This window comes from Euprymna scolopes, chromosome 16, assembly GCF_053919585.1.
Source record: "Euprymna scolopes isolate OS-2025 chromosome 16, ASM5391958v1, whole genome shotgun sequence".
Taxonomy (NCBI): domain Eukaryota; kingdom Metazoa; phylum Mollusca; class Cephalopoda; order Sepiida; family Sepiolidae; genus Euprymna; species Euprymna scolopes.
Genome location: NC_136497.1, coordinates 19,985,728 through 20,002,498, shown reverse-complemented (window position 1 = coordinate 20,002,498; position 16,771 = coordinate 19,985,728). Strand labels below are relative to the sequence as shown.

Here is a 16,771-nt window from a genome sequence, read left to right as displayed (position 1 = left end):
GAAATACCAGCTGGTCAGATACAAGGGCCGAATGTACTGCCTGACTAGGTTGGGTTTTGGCCTGAATTCTGCACCAAAAATCATGGCAGCGATCCTCAAAACGGTGCTGAACAAGGAGGACGCAGTCAGAAGAGCCACCAGTTCCTACATTGATGATATTTTGGTGGATGAGACAGTAACAACTGCGGAGGACATAGTAAAACACCTCAACAGCTTTGGGCTAATTGCAAAACACCCGGAATCGTTGGAGGGAGGAGCTGTGTTAGGGCTCCAACTAAGAAAAGACCAGATAGGACGGTTAGTGTTCCGGAGGGGAAATGAGATCCCAGAGGTGTCGGAAAAATTGAGTATGCGAGAACTCTTCTCAATATGCGGAAGACTAGTGGGCCATAACCCTATTGCAGGATGGCTACGGACTGCATGTAGTTATATCAAAAGGCTAGCTAGTGGAGCGAAGTGGGAGGATGGAGTTGATAAAGAGACTGTGGACATTATGAGAGAGATTATTGAAGAGGTGAGAGGTGTTTGGCATGTACCCAACAGTGCAGAAGGTGTTGTGTGGTGTGATGGAAGCTGTATAGCAGTGGGGGTCACCTTGGAGATAGGTGGTGTTACTGCAGAAGATGCTGTTTGGTTGCGGAAGAAGGACGACGTGGCTCACATAAATGTGGCGGAACTGGATGCGGTTATGAAGGGCATCAACTTAGCCTTGAAATGGGGGCTACAGAATGTTGAGGTGAGGACCGACTCAGCCACCGTGTTCTCTTGGATCCAGTCCGAAGCTACAGGAGAAAGGAGGGTGAAGACGAAAGGCGCTGCCGAGATGCTAGTAAAGCGTCGATTGATGATGTTAAGGGAGTTGATTAGGGAATTTGATCTTCAACTTAGGGTCACTATTGTTTCTCCAGCGAAGAACAGAGCAGATGTGATGACGAGAGTGCGGAAGACCTGGCTAAAGGCGCCGAATGAGGCGGCTGTTGCAATATGTTTTTTGAATGAAGACACTCTGAAGGATTTGCATGACATGCACCATTTTGGAGTGGATAGAACCTTGTTCTTGGCCAGGAAGGTGGACCCCAGAATCACAAAGGAGGCCGTTAGGACAGTGGTTGAGAGATGCAGCCAGTGTCAATCAATCGACCCTGCGCCGAGTAGACACGAAGCTGGTGAGGTTCAGGTGGCAGAGAACTGGAGCAGGTTAACGATAGACGTAACGCACTATCGACAGAGGCCGTATCTGTCAATGGTCGACTGTGGACCAGGAAGAGTAAATGCAGGTGAAATTGCAAAGGTCTTGGAAGTGTTTTTGGAGAGGGGTTCAGTGACGGAAGTGCTAATGGACAATGGAACTGCCTTTCGCTCAGCTGCCATGGAGAATGTGTTGGATAAGTGGGGAGTGCAACGCTATTTCAGGGCTGCATATAGACCAGGCGGAAACGGAATTGTGGAGCGGCATCACAGGACCATTAAGGCTATAGCTGAAAGGGGCCAGATTTCGCTGCCAGAAGCTGTCTTCTGGTATAATATGGCTCCAGGGCAAAAGTGGAGTCAGTGCCGCAGAAGGCAGTCTTCAAGTATGAGTGGCGGCATCCCCGAACTGCACAGGTACCCGCGGAGGAAGGCGAGAAGCGAGCGACTGTGCGAGTGGGAGAGGAAGTGTGAATCAAACCGCCTGATGCTCGCTGTACTACACGCTGGGGGAGGGGCATTGTGACAAGTGTCCAGTCCCCGAACAATGTATCTATCGACAGCATCCCTCGACACATCCTTGATGTGCGGCCGGTAGTTGTATCATCAGAGGAAGACAGCGACGTTGAGCCAAGTAGCGACATTCACGAAGAGGCTCCACGGAGATCACAACGAGAGAGACGGCCGCCATGTTGGTCGAGCGACTACATGATGGGTTGACATGTAATGATCGTGTAGATAAAGGGGGCGTGTGTTTTGAGTTGTCCCCCTTTGCAAATTGGCTGTTTGGAGAAATGGAAAACTAGATGGCTTTGGTTGATAGTCAATTTGCATAAGTGGAGAAATGGGCAGCATATAAACGGTACTTTTTTTAAGCAGGGGTGAAGAGCGCAGAGTGTGAAATGACGGTTGGAAGAAGTGACGGCGAATTCTTTTTGTGACGGTGAATTATTTTTGGACGTTGAAGAGCTCGACCTTTTGGAAGGAACAGCTGTGTCTAATATATATTTTTTTAAATTTCTTTTTTTACTACTTCACTACAAATATATTATACTGTGCTATGTGGTTAATCATTTTATTGATGTTAGGCATAGGATAGGCATCTAGTTCTGTAAATCTATTTATAGTATCACTGTAGTCAACGACCATTTTTTCTTTGTAATTTTCGTTAGAGATCACCAGAACAAGCTTGCTAAGGAGACAAGGAGGACTCTATTATATCTTCTCTCAATATCCTATCAGTCTCCACTGTTATTAATTTATTGTCAGCAATGGTGTGATGGCATGATTTGGTGGCAATAGGAATTGTACGTGGAGAAAGACGAGAAAATAGAGGCACTGGATGAACGTTTATAGATGGAAAAGTGTTTTTATTAATATTTCCAATAATGAGTTCATCCCCAGTATCGTCGAATTTCAGAGTCACTATTTTGTACTTTTTAGGATGTCTTTCTGAACATTATGTCAGCAAAGAGATCTTTAATCATTTCTACTATCTAGGATGAGTTTTATTTTTTAGTGTAATGTCTACAATTGTTTCGACAATAATTTGGGTGTGTTGGTTAGGGTTTGCCAGAGCTATAGTTTTTTTTTTGTTTAGGTATAGTAAAGAGCTTCAGATTTTTAGTGGTATTTTTTTTTTCGAATAAATATTCCCACACTACCCGAATCTACCATCACGTTTGCCATATGTCCATTTATTTCACATTTAGTGAATGTAATGTCTTTAGCTTCTGTTTCTAGTCAGACAAGACTATGTGACAGAGAGTCAGGATCGAATAATATAGCAGCATTAGAAGAGGAAGATTTACATACTTTAGCTTAATGTCAATTTTTTTACATTTCCTACACTCGGTGTTTGGGCCAGATGTAACAGTCATGGATGTCACGCATTTCCACAGAAGTAAACCTTTAGGTTCGGCCTTTTCCTTTATAGGTGTTAAATAGGAGACTTCTAAAGGAATTGCAGCAACGGCTATGTTAAGGTTGTTTTCATAGCTTTCTGAATGTTTTCCCGCCTATTTCAATGATCTGGCCATTGTGTAAGTTTCTTGGAGTGTGAGAAAAGATTTTTCAAGCAAGTGTTGTCAAATTGAGGAGGAAGATATGCCACCGATAAAAGCGTCTCAAGTGTACAGTCTTTTGTTTTCTTCAGCAATTATGGCTTGATAATCACACGACTTTGCGAGTACTTCCAATTGTTGCACGAAAGCGTCAATAGTTTGTGCCATTGCTGTTTGTGAATAATACATGTCTATTGTACACAACGTTAGTTGATGTAATGTAAGCAGCATCGAGGGCTTCTATCATTTTATTGTAGTCCGTGACATTGTTCATTATCTCGTAGACTGCGGCCGAAATGGTGTTAATCAAGGCAGAGAAGTTTTGGGGAGGTATTTTCAATTTCGCCATCGTTGATAGTCAATAAATTGTTTCTGAAAGTCAGTTTCCAGTGCTTATATAATTTCTCTGAATTCGAAGCAGTAGGTTCGATGTCGAATCTTTCCGGGTGCAGTAGTTTGTCTTGTATAGGACTAGGATATACAGTATCGGCCATAATATAAGGAACGGAAAAAAATTTACAATTATTCATGTATATTTAAAAAATTAGTGCATGGATTTTTCTGAAATACTCAGAATAAACAAATAGAACCAATGTGTATAAACTAGTACCAAAAAAAAAAAAAAAAAATTACGATTCAATATTGAGAAATATTTTAATTTAAAATTATATCTGTGGATTTATCCTGGCCAAAAATTAAGGAACAAAATAGAAAATTTATTTTTAAGAGACTACATAAAAATAGCTAGTTTTTAATATTGGAACTGCTGATAAGCATAACAAAGAAAAATGGCGTCACCGACTTGCAAAAATCTGTCTCTCCAAGAAAAAAAATTAATTTTAGACAATTACAAAGAAAAGAAATCAATTTCAACAATTTCTAATATTGTTCGAAGATCAAAAAGTGTTGTTCATCGTGTGATAGCTCGATATAAGAATAAAAATACATTAGAAGCATCCCCTAAAACCGGCACACCCCCTAAAACGTCTCAAAGAGAAGATAGGATTATGGTAAGGCAGGCTCTTAGTGACCGATTCAAATCCGCAACATCAATTTCTTGTGATTTTAATGAAAAGACTGGGAAAAATATATCTAGAAAAAATGTTTCTCAGCGGTTAGCAGCTGCCGGATTGCATGCCAGGGTGCCAGTATCTAAACCCTTGATCTCCAAGAAGAACAAAAATAGCCGTTTGAAGTTTGCCCATGAGCATGTCGTCTGGACTGATGAACAATGTACTAAGGTTCACATCAGCGATGAATCCAAGTTCAATTTGTTTGGATCGGATGGAAAGAAGCATGTACGGCGTGAAGCAGGTGAACGATTATCCTCCAAATGTGTTAAAAAGACACTTAAATTCGGAGGGGGAAGTGTAATGGTGTGGGGTATGATATCCTCGGAAGGAGTTGGCCCTCTAGTTCGAATCTATGGTAGGGTTAATGCGGAGACTTATAAGCAGCTCCTTCAACAACGTCATTGAGAGCTTACGCCTTTCACCTAATCAGCCAAGGAATTTTATGCAAGATAACGCCCCTTGCCATAAAGCTAAAAAGTGATAAGTTACCTCGAGGAAGAAGAAATAAGAGTAATGGACTGGCCAGCGCAGAGTCCGGATCTGAATCCGATAGAAAATGTTTGGAAAATGATTGGAGAAAGAGCACAGACGAGGAATCCCCCAAATCAAAATCATTTGTGGGATTTATTGAAGGAAGAGTGGGAAAAGATAAATCTTGAATTTTGCAAGAAACTAATCCAGTCTTGTGGTCGAAGATGCAGTGAGGTCATAAAGAATAAAGGGATGTTCACTAAATATTGAATTAATTTATTTTTTAAAATATTTGCATTAAAAAGACATAAAGTTTCTATTTCGTTCCTTAACTTTTGGCCAGAATAAATCCACAGATATAATTTAAAACTAAAATATTTCTCAATATTGAATCGTAATTTTATTTATTTTTTTTTTTGGTACTAGTTTATAAACATTGGTTCTATTTGTTTATTCTGAGTATTTCAGAAAAATCCATGCACTAATTTTTTAAATATACATGAATAATTGTAATTTTTTCCATTCCTTATATTATGGCCGATACTGTATAAATCCTAATCCCGTTACAAAAGAAAATAATGAAACGAATGGAATGAAGGAAACAAAAACTCAATTGCTGGATAAGATAAACGTGTCGTTTATTTACTGTTGAAAGAATGAACGTTTTAGATATAACACGTGTTCATGTCGGGTGTAACCATCATTTGTTGAGGGATTGGTAATATAGAAGGAAAAAGGAAATGTGTGTTCATCTCACGTTCGGGTCACTATCATTTGTTCGCGCATGGGAAAAAGGGTGAGTGATGTAGTGGAAAATGGGAATGATAGTCAAGCGTGTAGACAAAGACAAAGGATATAGGGTTGACATCAGTTAAACTGTGCGCCATGTTAGCCGTCAGCTACGTGGTGGTGTTCTCAAGGACAAGTTGTATATATATAGAGAGAAAGAGTGTAAAGTGTACATACTGTCTGTTAGCTTTTTGTCCCAGTAGCAAGTGGTGTGAGGTACGCATGTGCGCGCATGCCGAAAAGGAACGCTGTCGGTCCGTAGACCATACAGCTCGAAAGCTGGTCCTAAAAAGGAAGAAGCCGCTTATAGCTCTTTGTTTTATACCTGTTTTCGGTGGTCTTTTGCACATGTATGGATTTCTCTTGAAAGGGTAAGTGACGTTGTCCTTGTGTGTGTACGTGTGCACGTGTGTGTGTACATATGTGTACGTTAGCGTGTGAGTATATACACGTGAATGTGAGTGTATGTACGCGAACGTGAATATATGTACGTGCGTGGACGTGGGTGCGTATGTTTGTGTGTGCGTATGTATATGACAAGTAATATAGCTTGAAATGTGAATGCGTGTTTTTGTGTGAGACTAGAAAAGGCTCGCGCAATACTCCCCTTCCTAGGAAAAAAAATATATGTAGTGTATATATATTTATATACATATATATATATATATATATTTTTTGTAAATAATGTTTTCGGCAATTGATTTTTCATCTTGTTTTTTTTTGTGCTGTTGGTGTGGTTGTTTGAAAAAAAAAAAAACATCAAAAACGGAATGTCAAAAACGGAGTGTGTTCGTAAAAAAAAGTATTTACTTACGCGTGGAAAAGGTGTTTACTCTTTTTTTAGGGTGATATTTGGTTGTTTTTTGTGTGCTGACATGTGCAACGAGTTGCTTGGACCGTGAAGTGAATTGTTCGTTTTGAAGGAAAATTTTTGTTTCGTGTTGACGGTGTCTTCGCATGTGATTCTGCGGTAGTGTGTACATTGTCTGTACGGGCGCTTGTTGCGCATTTGTTCTTGTTGAACGATGAGTTTGGTTGCCGGCTGTCAACGAAACTTCCAAGTTGTGAGTTTATCAGCGTGTGTGGTGCATCTCAACTCGTATTGTTTATTCAACTTCTTCCTATGTGTTGATAGGGATGTCTTGTAATTGTTTCTTTGTTGTTGCGTCTGCTGTGCGGGACGGAATGTGTATAGGCCTATGTGATTTTGCTCCTCGCGTTTGTTGCAGGGTAATGTCAGGAAACCGTGAAAAATGTTTGTCGAGCTCAAATTTTTTTTTTTTAAATTCGGTATGCAGTCGACAGCTCCGTGTTTATTTTTCTGCCGAGTCTGACGAGGGGTTTCGTCATTGTTGTTTTTAGTAGTTATTCCTGTCGGTAGTGGTTCATTTGTTTTTCTTTGTTGGAAAGTTCGTTTTTTTCTTTATCAAATAAAATGCGCGTCCCGCTAAAAACAATTAATTTAAAAAAGGTAGGGTTGCCATGCTTGTTCATTAATTAGCGTCAGTTGGGCGCCAGTTTGTTGTGGTGGTGAAAATTAGGACTAATAAATTGAATTGAGAAAGAGACGAACTACATGTTCAATTGAATTAAACGAACTAAGATTTATTTTGTGAAGAAACAAGTGAAAGAAAAAGGTACAACATATGTTTAGTTTGACGTGCGTCTCTTGCTGTTAACTGGTGAGAAAGAGTCTATAGTTTGCCGTGTGTCTCTCGTTGTTAGCTGGTAAGAGAGAAAGTTTATTGCTGTAGAGAAAGAGAGTATGTGTGTGTATGAGTGTTTCGTTCAAACTCATCCATTTCATTTTAAAATAACGGGGTCACCATCGTTTTTAGAGGACTAGGATATATAAATCCTAACCCCGTTACAAAAGAAAATAATGAAACGAATGGAATGAATGAAACGAATGGAATGAAGGAAACAAAGACTCAATTGCTGGAATAGATAAACGTGTCGTCTATTTACTGTTGAAAAAATGAACGTTTTAGATATAACAAGTGTTCATGTCCGTGCAGGTGTAACCATCGTTTGTTGAGGAATTGGTAGTATAGAAGGAAAAAGGAAATGGGTGTTCATCTCATGTTCGGGTCACTATCATTTGTTTGCGCGTGGGAAAAGAAGTGAGTGATGTAGTGGAAAATGGTAATGATAGTCCAGCATGTAGAAAAAGACAAAGGATAGAGGGTTAACATCAGTTAAACTGTGCGCCATGTTAGCCGTCAGCTAAGTAGTGGTGTTCTCAGGGAAGTAAGTTGTATATATATAGAGAAAGAGTGTAAAGTGTACATACTGTCTGTTAGCTTTTTGTCCCACATAGTAGCAAGTGGTGTGAGGTGCGCATGCATGCCGAAAAGGCACGCTGTCGGTCCGTAGACCATACAGCTCGAAAGCTGGTCCTAAAAAGGAAGAAGCCGCTTATTGCTCTTTGTTTTATACCTGTTTTCGGTGATCTTTTGCGCATATGTGTATTTCCTTTGAAAGGGGAAGTGACGTTGTCCTTGTGTGTGTATGTGTGCACGTGTGTGTGTACATGTGTGTACATTAGCATGTGAGTATATACACGTGAATGTGAGTGTATATACGCGAACGTAAATATATGTATGTGTGTGGACGTGGGCGCGTATGTTTGTGTGCGCGTATGTATATGACAAGTAATATAGCTTGAAATGTGAACGCGTGTTTTTGTGTGAGACGAGAAAAGGTTCGCGCAGGATGTACATACATGTATGTTTACATATGCAAGTGTGTACGTGGGGTGTGGGTGTCCAATTCAACATTTTATGAAAAACTTGGTTTTGAATAAAGGCCACAGAAGTTGCTGATCATTCCAAGTCAAAAATATTGGGATGGTCGTATTCAGATAGATCTTAACCTCATTGGCTCATATATACCCATTCCCCCTCCCATGCTGCTAGCCTTGCCCACTCTGCAGGCTGCACTCATATTTCCATCATTAACACTGAAGAAGACCGAAGGATCAATAGAAATTATGTGCATGAGGTCGCCAAGCTAATCAAGAACCCTGATTCCAGTAAAGCAACTGGCCCTGATGGCATTCCAGTTATAGTGCTGAAAAAGCTCCAACCAGAACTTGCCCCCATACTTACAAAACTGTTTAAGCATTGCCTCAAGGAGAAGTGCTTTCCAACACCCTGGAAAACCTCATCAGTATGCCCTGTATTTAAGAATTCAGGTGAAAAGTCATCTCCCTCTCAGTACAGACCAATAAGTCTCCTGTGTGTCATGAGTAAGTTGTTGGAATCCATATTAAATAAAGAAGTAGTCAACCACCACAACAGAAACAACCTTCTTAGTGACATGCAATATGGTTTCCGCTCTGCAAGATCTACAGCAGATGTGCTAACGGTTATATCACATAGGATTAGTGAATCTCTTGACAAAGGTTTCCTTTTCAGGGCGATTGCTCTTGACATATCGAAGGCCTTCGACAAGGTATGGCATAAGGGCCTACTTCACAAGATTTCCAGCTACGGTATTACTGGAAATGTTTTCTCAATCATTAAATCATTTCCCTCTGATAGGTTCATAAAATTAGTGGTTGATGGGCAGAAATCAGAGGCCCACAGTATTAATGCTGGAGTCCATCAGGGGTTCATCCTGGGCCAAACTCTCTTCCTGATCTACATCAATGATCTCCCAAAACACATGCTTAAATCATTTGTTGACATCTATGCTGATGACACGACCATCTATGGTAACACATCAGAGGCTGTAAATGACAAAGTTCTCTCTAATTCTCTCTCCTCTGATCTTGAGCACGTGGTACAATGGGGGAACAGGTGGCTGGTCATTTTTAATGCATCCAAAACCAAGCTTCTATCTTTACATCATCAATGCTCTGATCCCCATCTGGCATCAATTGAAATGGATGGCTCTCGTCTTGGGGAGACTCCATGTTTTGACAAGCTTCTGGGTTTGACCTTTACTCCTGATCTGAAATGGAAGACGTACATCAAATCTGTTGCCAGGGACGCTGGGAAAATGGTGGGACCCTTCTACCGCTCCAGAAGATATCTCACTACTAATACAATTCTCTATCTGTATAAAAGCCAAGCACGTCCAAGGATGGAGTACTGCTGCCAAATCTGGGCAGGAGCTGCTAAAAACAGCCTATCCTGCCTTGACAAAGTACAAAGTAGACTTTGTGGTTTAGTGGGGGATGCCCTTTTCTCTTCCCTGCAACCTCTCTCCCACAGAAGAGACGTTGTGAGCCTGTCTTTGTTTTATCGTTATTTCCATGGCAGGTGCTCATCTTAACTCCAATCCCTCGTCTCCCCTCGCTAATCTTTCACGAGAAACACACATCTGGCTAAAACTACTGTCAATAATTTTCCCCACTCTTTATCTGTGCCTAAATCCAGACGTAGATTCCATGAGCAAAGCTTCTTTCTTAGAACTGCATGCCAGTGGAACTCTGCTGGTTGCCTGTTTCCCACCTGACTACAACTTGGACGTCTTCAAGTCCAACATAAACAAACTCCTGACAAACCGCCCCCTTAAGTAAGACACTCTATCAAAACCCCCAATACTAATGATTACTACAATACCATCTCATAGATTACTTTACACGCAATAACCCTTATACCTGAGTGGCCTTCGGGCCTTGATAAGTGGTGACCCCCATGTAAAAAAAAAAAAAAAAATTGACAGAGTTATTGCGTATGGAATTGTACACACAGAGACACACAGACAGACAGACACACAGACAGATACACAGACACGTTCACTTTTATAGATAGATAGATAGATAGATAGATAGATAGATAGATAGATAGATATAGATACATACATACATACATACATACATACATACAGAGATAAAAAAAAAGAAAAAAGAAAAAAAAGAAACATTTTGGGGGGTTCTTTTTTTTTTTCGGAAAACTTTTTGTATTTCTACACGTCAACAAGTAAAAAATAAATACAGAAAAGATATAAACATTTATATAATTAGGTGCTAGTGCACTTACTGATCCGCGCTATTTTTAAAATCGTATTTCCAAGTTTAATTAAAGTTTTATTATATTTTTTTTATTCAATTGTAAGGTTATGGAATAGTTACAAAACACCCTCCCCAAGTTAAGAATGGCTTTTTAAATAATAACGTTATTATTTCAGCACAGATCAATAAGTGCACTAGTACCTATAATTATTATAAAATGTACTTTTGTACTACTGCTGCAAAATGATCCCCGACCTTGCATCTAACTTTACTGTCGTATGGAGACAATTAAATAGGAACACATTATGACAGCAATCATGCATGCTACCCGGCAGCAAGATGAGGCAGTGCAACAGGCAACATCCTCATACATCGATGATATATTCGTCAATGAGAGCCTCATGTCAGCGCAATCGGTTAGAATGCACTTTGAGAGCTTTGGACTGACATGTAAGGAACCAGAGCATCTGTGCGATGGAGCAAAAGTTCTCGGCCTGCACGTGCACAATAGCAAGGAGGGACTTTGCTGGAGAAGAGGAAGTCAAGTCCCCAAGGTCCCATCAAACATCACTCGACGAACAGTGTTTTCGCTTTGTGGAAAGATGGTAGGCCATTTCCCTGTGTGCGGTTGGCTCAGGGTGGCCGTGGCGGCCATAAAAAGACGTGCAACAGCCATGTCGTCGGGATGGGACGATGAAGTACACAATGTCACCCTAAGGAGCATGCTGACAGAGACTGTGTCCAGGGTGACCAGTGATAACCCCGTTCGGGAATGAGTTCACGGTCTGGGTGGATGCTAGTTCAGTTGCCCTTGCAGTTAATGATTCCATTATTGAAGATGCCTGTTGGCTTCAGCCAGAGAATGATTCAAGGCACATAAACCTGGCCGAACTTGATGCCACATTGAAGGGCGTTAACTTGGCGCTTTAGTGGCAAGCCAAGGTTCTACATATCATGACTGACTCAGCATGCACTCATCGGTGGATAACTGATGCATTAAGTGGAAGAGCATGGCTGACGACACGAGCATCGAGTGAGATGTTAATTCGAAGACGGCTTGCCACCTTGGTTGACACCATCACAGAGTACGACCTGACCGTGGACGTAGTGTTGATCAGATCTGCGCTCAACAGAGCAGATGCTCTGACAAGAGTCCCTAAACGATGGCTTCTGGCTGGTGCTCGGAGAGATTCTGATAATCTGCAAAACACATGTGCAGCAGTTGTGTGTAATGTGGATGCAGCGCGCATCATGGACATTCATCGAAAGTGTGGGCATCCTGGCATCAAGCGGACACTGTACTTTGTCAAGATGATTGATCCAGGAGTAGAAAAAAAAAGATATCCAGAGAGTGGTGGAAAGTTGCGAGGCCTGCCAATCCATCAACCCATCTCCAGCACGATGGAAGAAAAGGGAGTTGGGAGTGAGTGGTAAGTGGCAGAGAGTGGGCATGGACATCACACACTACGGTGGCAACCATTTCCTTACCCTCATCGATTGTGGTCTGGAGACTCCTCGGGCGCCAGGACTCTTGCAACATTATTCGCCAGCTGTCATCCGTGTTCTGTGAAAGAGGTGTGCCCGCTGAAGTGCCGACGAACAATGACCCAGCCTTTTGCAGCCATCAGATGAGGCAGTTCTTACAAGAATGGGGTGTGCGGCTGTGGCTTAGATGCGCTTATGTGCGTTCTGGCAATAGTATAACTGAGAGAAGCCATCGCAGCATCAAAACAATTGCAGCCAGGAAGCAGTGCACCATCGCAGAAGCTGTGTACTGGTATAATCTCATGCCGAAGGATGGCATCTCTCCAGGAACGGCGATTGCAAATGCAATCTATCAGTACCATGTCCGAGAAAAAGGAATCCACCCCGATACAACTGTGGCCACTGAGATAGAACGGAATCGATATGCCAAAGGGGATGCTGTCTGGATGAAGCCGCCAGGAAACCGATGTACTGACAAGTACAAATGGGGCACAGTGACCGATGTGGTGAGTCAGCAGTGTGTCCAGGTTGATGGCGTACCCTGTCACGTTAGGGACCTACGGCCGGCGACACATGTACCACCTCCAGTGGACGGTGAGAGTGACTCTGACTCTGAGACGAGTGGACCATCGCTTTGGTTTGCACCATTCCTATCAAGCAGTGACTGATATCAGTAGCCTCCATGGAGATGAAGCCTTCCCCGACCATCAGGCGGTGGATGAGAGCGCACGCGAAGACGAGAGCAGCACTGTCCCCCTTCGCAGAAGCACCTGACGGCAGCGATCGCCCCCCCCTGCCGTCTCTGTGATCATGAGATCAGGGGGGAGTGTGGAGAAAGAAGTGGCTTACCGTTAAAGCAGCTGCGCGTTTGTGCCTGCAAAGCACAAATTGAGAATCAAGATGGCGCCCAGAGGCTTTTATGTGAAAAAAAGTCTCGTGGAATCTCGGAGAATCTCGTACCCTGGTTCCATAAATAACGAGGAAAGGAAAGCAGGAGGACAGACGATTTTTAGTCACTAAAGCGAACGGACGTGTGTAAAAGAAGAGGTAGAAGAAAAGAGTGTGGTGAACGAAACAAACAACGATTCGGTTGAAAGTAGAGTTGTAACGAACACATCTACTCCTATTATCTAATACTCCTGCCACTATTAAAAAGACGAAATTCATTTGAGACTTTTTTTTAACGAGGAACTTTTCTTGCTTCTACACCGGTTTAAGAAATATCTTCCTTCTATTTTCGTGTTTAAATTCCGAATAACTTGAAGGTAAGTCAATATTATTCATTAATAAAAAAAATAAAAAATAAAAAATAACCAACATGACAATATTGGGGGAAAAATGAACCAGGGAACTATTTCAAAATGTATTTTCGACAAAAGATTTTCTTTAATTTCTTTTGTTTTTCTCTAATCGCATTCATTTGGCGCTTTGACTAAAAAAGTAATGTTTTTAAATTGTAGCTTTTTAAAATTTGGATAACTTTTGGGCTTATTATGTCGCACTGAAATAATAACGTTATTATTTAGAAACCCATTCTTAACATGAAGAGGAGAAGGTGTTTTGTAACTATTCTGTACTTTCACCTAACAATTTAATAAATTCTCAATGTGGTCTGGTTGTCCCATTGAAGACTTACCTGCGAAGAGTTGCTTTTTAATGGGTATTACCCCCCAACCTCCCCATGTTATGAACGGCTTTCGGAATAAACACTCTTTGCCGGTAAGTCTTCAATGGGACAACACAACCAACCAGGTCAACTTAACTAATAAATTTTAAAAAATATATCGGAAATCTTCTTCAAAATACTATAAAAAAAAAAAAAAAAAATAGCGCGGTACAATAAGTGCATTAGCACCAAAATTAGTTTTGTTCTAATTGAGACTGCCCCATTTAAAACGGTTGAATTATCTCCGGTCTTAAAAATTGACCTTGTGTCTAACTTTAGCCTCATAGAAAGGAAGTAAATAGGCATGTTAAAATTACACATATAAATTAAAAATTAGATTTAAACCGTTCAATATTTTAGCGAAATTAAATGACTGTGACTGGTTTTCTAAAATGTTTTTACTACAACAACGCCAAAATAAATAAATAAAAAAGATTCATGTCTATCTATTTTCCTGTAACTATTCGGCTTTCTTCAAGATCAGCAGTCAGCACCTCTGTGTTGACAAGAGCTTTCAAAAGATTTTCTGCGGTTCTGTAGGCTGGACGCGAAAAAGAAAGAAAAAGCTTCCGAAAATCACTCCTATTTAATTTTAAAATTTTTTTTTAATGATGTTTAATTAAAAAATGGGTTTGTATTACTGTACACATAGATTCGAAAAAGTTGTCACAAAACAAATATATAACAAATAAATGTTATCAAAGGCAAGATAAGTTACTTTTCTACCAAACTGGATATAATTTTCGTGTTTTTATTCAATGTAACATGTTTATTCTGCTCGAAAAACATGCAGTGTTTACCGATGTATTGGAAAATTCAAAATGGCGGCCGACTATCTCTTAAACACGGTAAGTTCGGGAAAAGGTGTTAAATAATAAACTAGACGAACTACTATTAAAAAATACTGTTAGAAATTCGCTCAATATATATTACCGTGACATAGGTTGACATATATTCGGTGTTTTTTTTTAATAGTATTTTGTCTAGTTTATTATTTATAACACCTTTTCTCGAACTTACCGTGTTTAAGAGATAGTCGGCCGCCATTTTGAATTGTCCAATGCATCGGTAAACACTGCATGTTTTTCGAGCTGAATAAATATGTTACATTGAATAAAAACACAAAAAATATATCCAGTTTGGTAGAAAAGTAACTTATCTTGCTTTTGATAACATTTATTTGTTATATATTTGTTTTTTGACAACTTTTTCGAATCTATATGTACAGTAATACAAACCCTAAAAAATAATGTAACATCTCGTTTTATGAATATTTTTTATTGTAAAAGTTCAACTAAAGACTAATTTTTTCGTCCAGCCGACAGGACCGCAAAAAGTTTTTTTGTCAACACAGGTATGCTGATCTTTAGGTACCTCCAACGCGCGCCACAGTTTTAAGCCCCCACCCCTATATGTAACTCAATGTAACTGTAATTAATTTAATATTATCATCCCAACTTTTTTACTATTTAAAAGAAGCTTCAAATAAACTGCTAATATTTTTTTTTTTTTTGACAGCATACAAAAACAATGAAAATGCGAGAAAAAAATCGTGTTTTCATTATCGACGCTTTAAAACAACGTTCCTATGTAGTAACGTGTTTTAAGCCGTTGACTAGGTGTGTCAGAAACCGACCTTACAAATGCGTGAAAAAATGTTGAATAATTCGACCTCCTATCTTTCCAAGCTTATAACTACTTGAAAAATGTAATTCAAACCCTAATTTTTTTTCAATAAACGGAGCAAAGACCAAATTAAAAAAAAAATAACAGGTTTACTAGCAAATTATGCAATATTTGCTTTTTTAAATCGGTTTCTTTAAAAAAAATTTTTTAAATGCTTATTTGAAAAAAAGTGCCATGATGCAAGAATTTTACGTTTTTATCGAAAACCAGAAGTAGTTTTTTTTTTATTGTTTTAAACTACGGATGGACAGAAGGAAGTAAATACCACACATTCATGTTAGTCGTCTAGCCTTGTCCGTGAAGAAATGTGTTCCCATAGTTTAAAAATAGTCAATTTTACTTATAAGATTTTGCTTGTAAAATAAAAGACACTCGAGGAATTTTTTTTTCTTTTCTCAAAGAAATATGTAAAATTTTCATTCCTTTTTGTCGAGTGAATTTTTTTTTTCAAATATCTAAAAAAAGAAAACATTGAATGAAATAGAAAAAATTATCGTCATTGTCCATTACTTACTGGACAATACAAGCAAAACATAGGCTTCCAATTAAAAAAAAACGTGGTTTAAAAAAAAAAGGGTTTACATTTTGGACTTTACAGGTAAATTTCCAAAAAACACTTCTTTTATTTTAATTTACAATATATTATTTATTGATCTTTTATCTTCAATTTGTGATATATAAAACTTTGGTACATAAATTAATTATTAAAATTTTAATAGACATTTCAAAATGGGGGGAGTGGATTTAAAAAAAAAGCGTTTGTCTAAAATATTATGTTCGGTTTATTGGAAAGAGCATAAAATTTCACATTGACCCTGAAAATATTGTAAAAATTATATCAATAGAAAAATTTTGATAGATTTTTAAAGTTTAAAAATTGAAAAAAAATTAACTCGTAAAATTCAATTGGCTTCATTAGGTAAAAAAATGGCTGCATAAAGCACTGGTTTTAAAAAAATAAAAAATAATATTTCTATTATTTTTCAAACAACTTTAATAGTTTATTTTGGAAGTATATTCCATAAAAAAAATAAACAACCCACTTTTAAAAGAGAAATTATGAGTTTTTTATATTTTATTCACAGTTTCGTGTTAGGGGTGTCAAAAATTCCCCCAGAATTCTGATACACCTAGCCGTTGACATACCCATGTTTTAAAAATCTAGCAAAAATGAAATAAGCATCATATTTTCCTGACGTTTTCGATATTTATTCATTATTAAATAAACTTACATATTAAAAGTAGGTTTCGGTAAATATATTAGAGGATTTGTTTTAGGTGTTCTACCCCCCCTCCATATTTCATGTTATGAAAACTAAAAAAAATAAATGTAGGTCGATAAAAATTTCAACATTTTTTAAAGCTGGAAAGATCAAATAAAAAAAAT

The 16,771-nt window shown here is 39.0% G+C and overlaps 1 protein-coding gene across 5 annotated transcripts in view; it reads left to right on the top strand.

Annotated features, from left to right (window-relative positions):
- The window catches only part of LOC145295863 (uncharacterized), a 47,859-nt gene that overhangs the window by 2,572 nt on the left and 28,516 nt on the right, over positions 1-16,771 (top strand). For 3 of the 5 annotated variants that reach the window (XM_080141598.1, XM_080141600.1, XM_080141597.1), the window contains exon 1: positions 10,435-13,297. The exons of 1 other annotated variant lie outside the window; for it this stretch is intronic. In XM_080141598.1, the coding sequence (XP_079997724.1) occupies positions 12,176-12,700 (525 nt within the window). In that variant the 5' untranslated portion in view covers positions 10,435-12,175 and the 3' untranslated portion in view covers positions 12,701-13,297. Of the gene's footprint in view, positions 1-10,434; positions 13,298-16,771 lie in introns of those variants that run through there. One more of the 5 variants, XM_080141595.1, reaches the window with a different exon arrangement.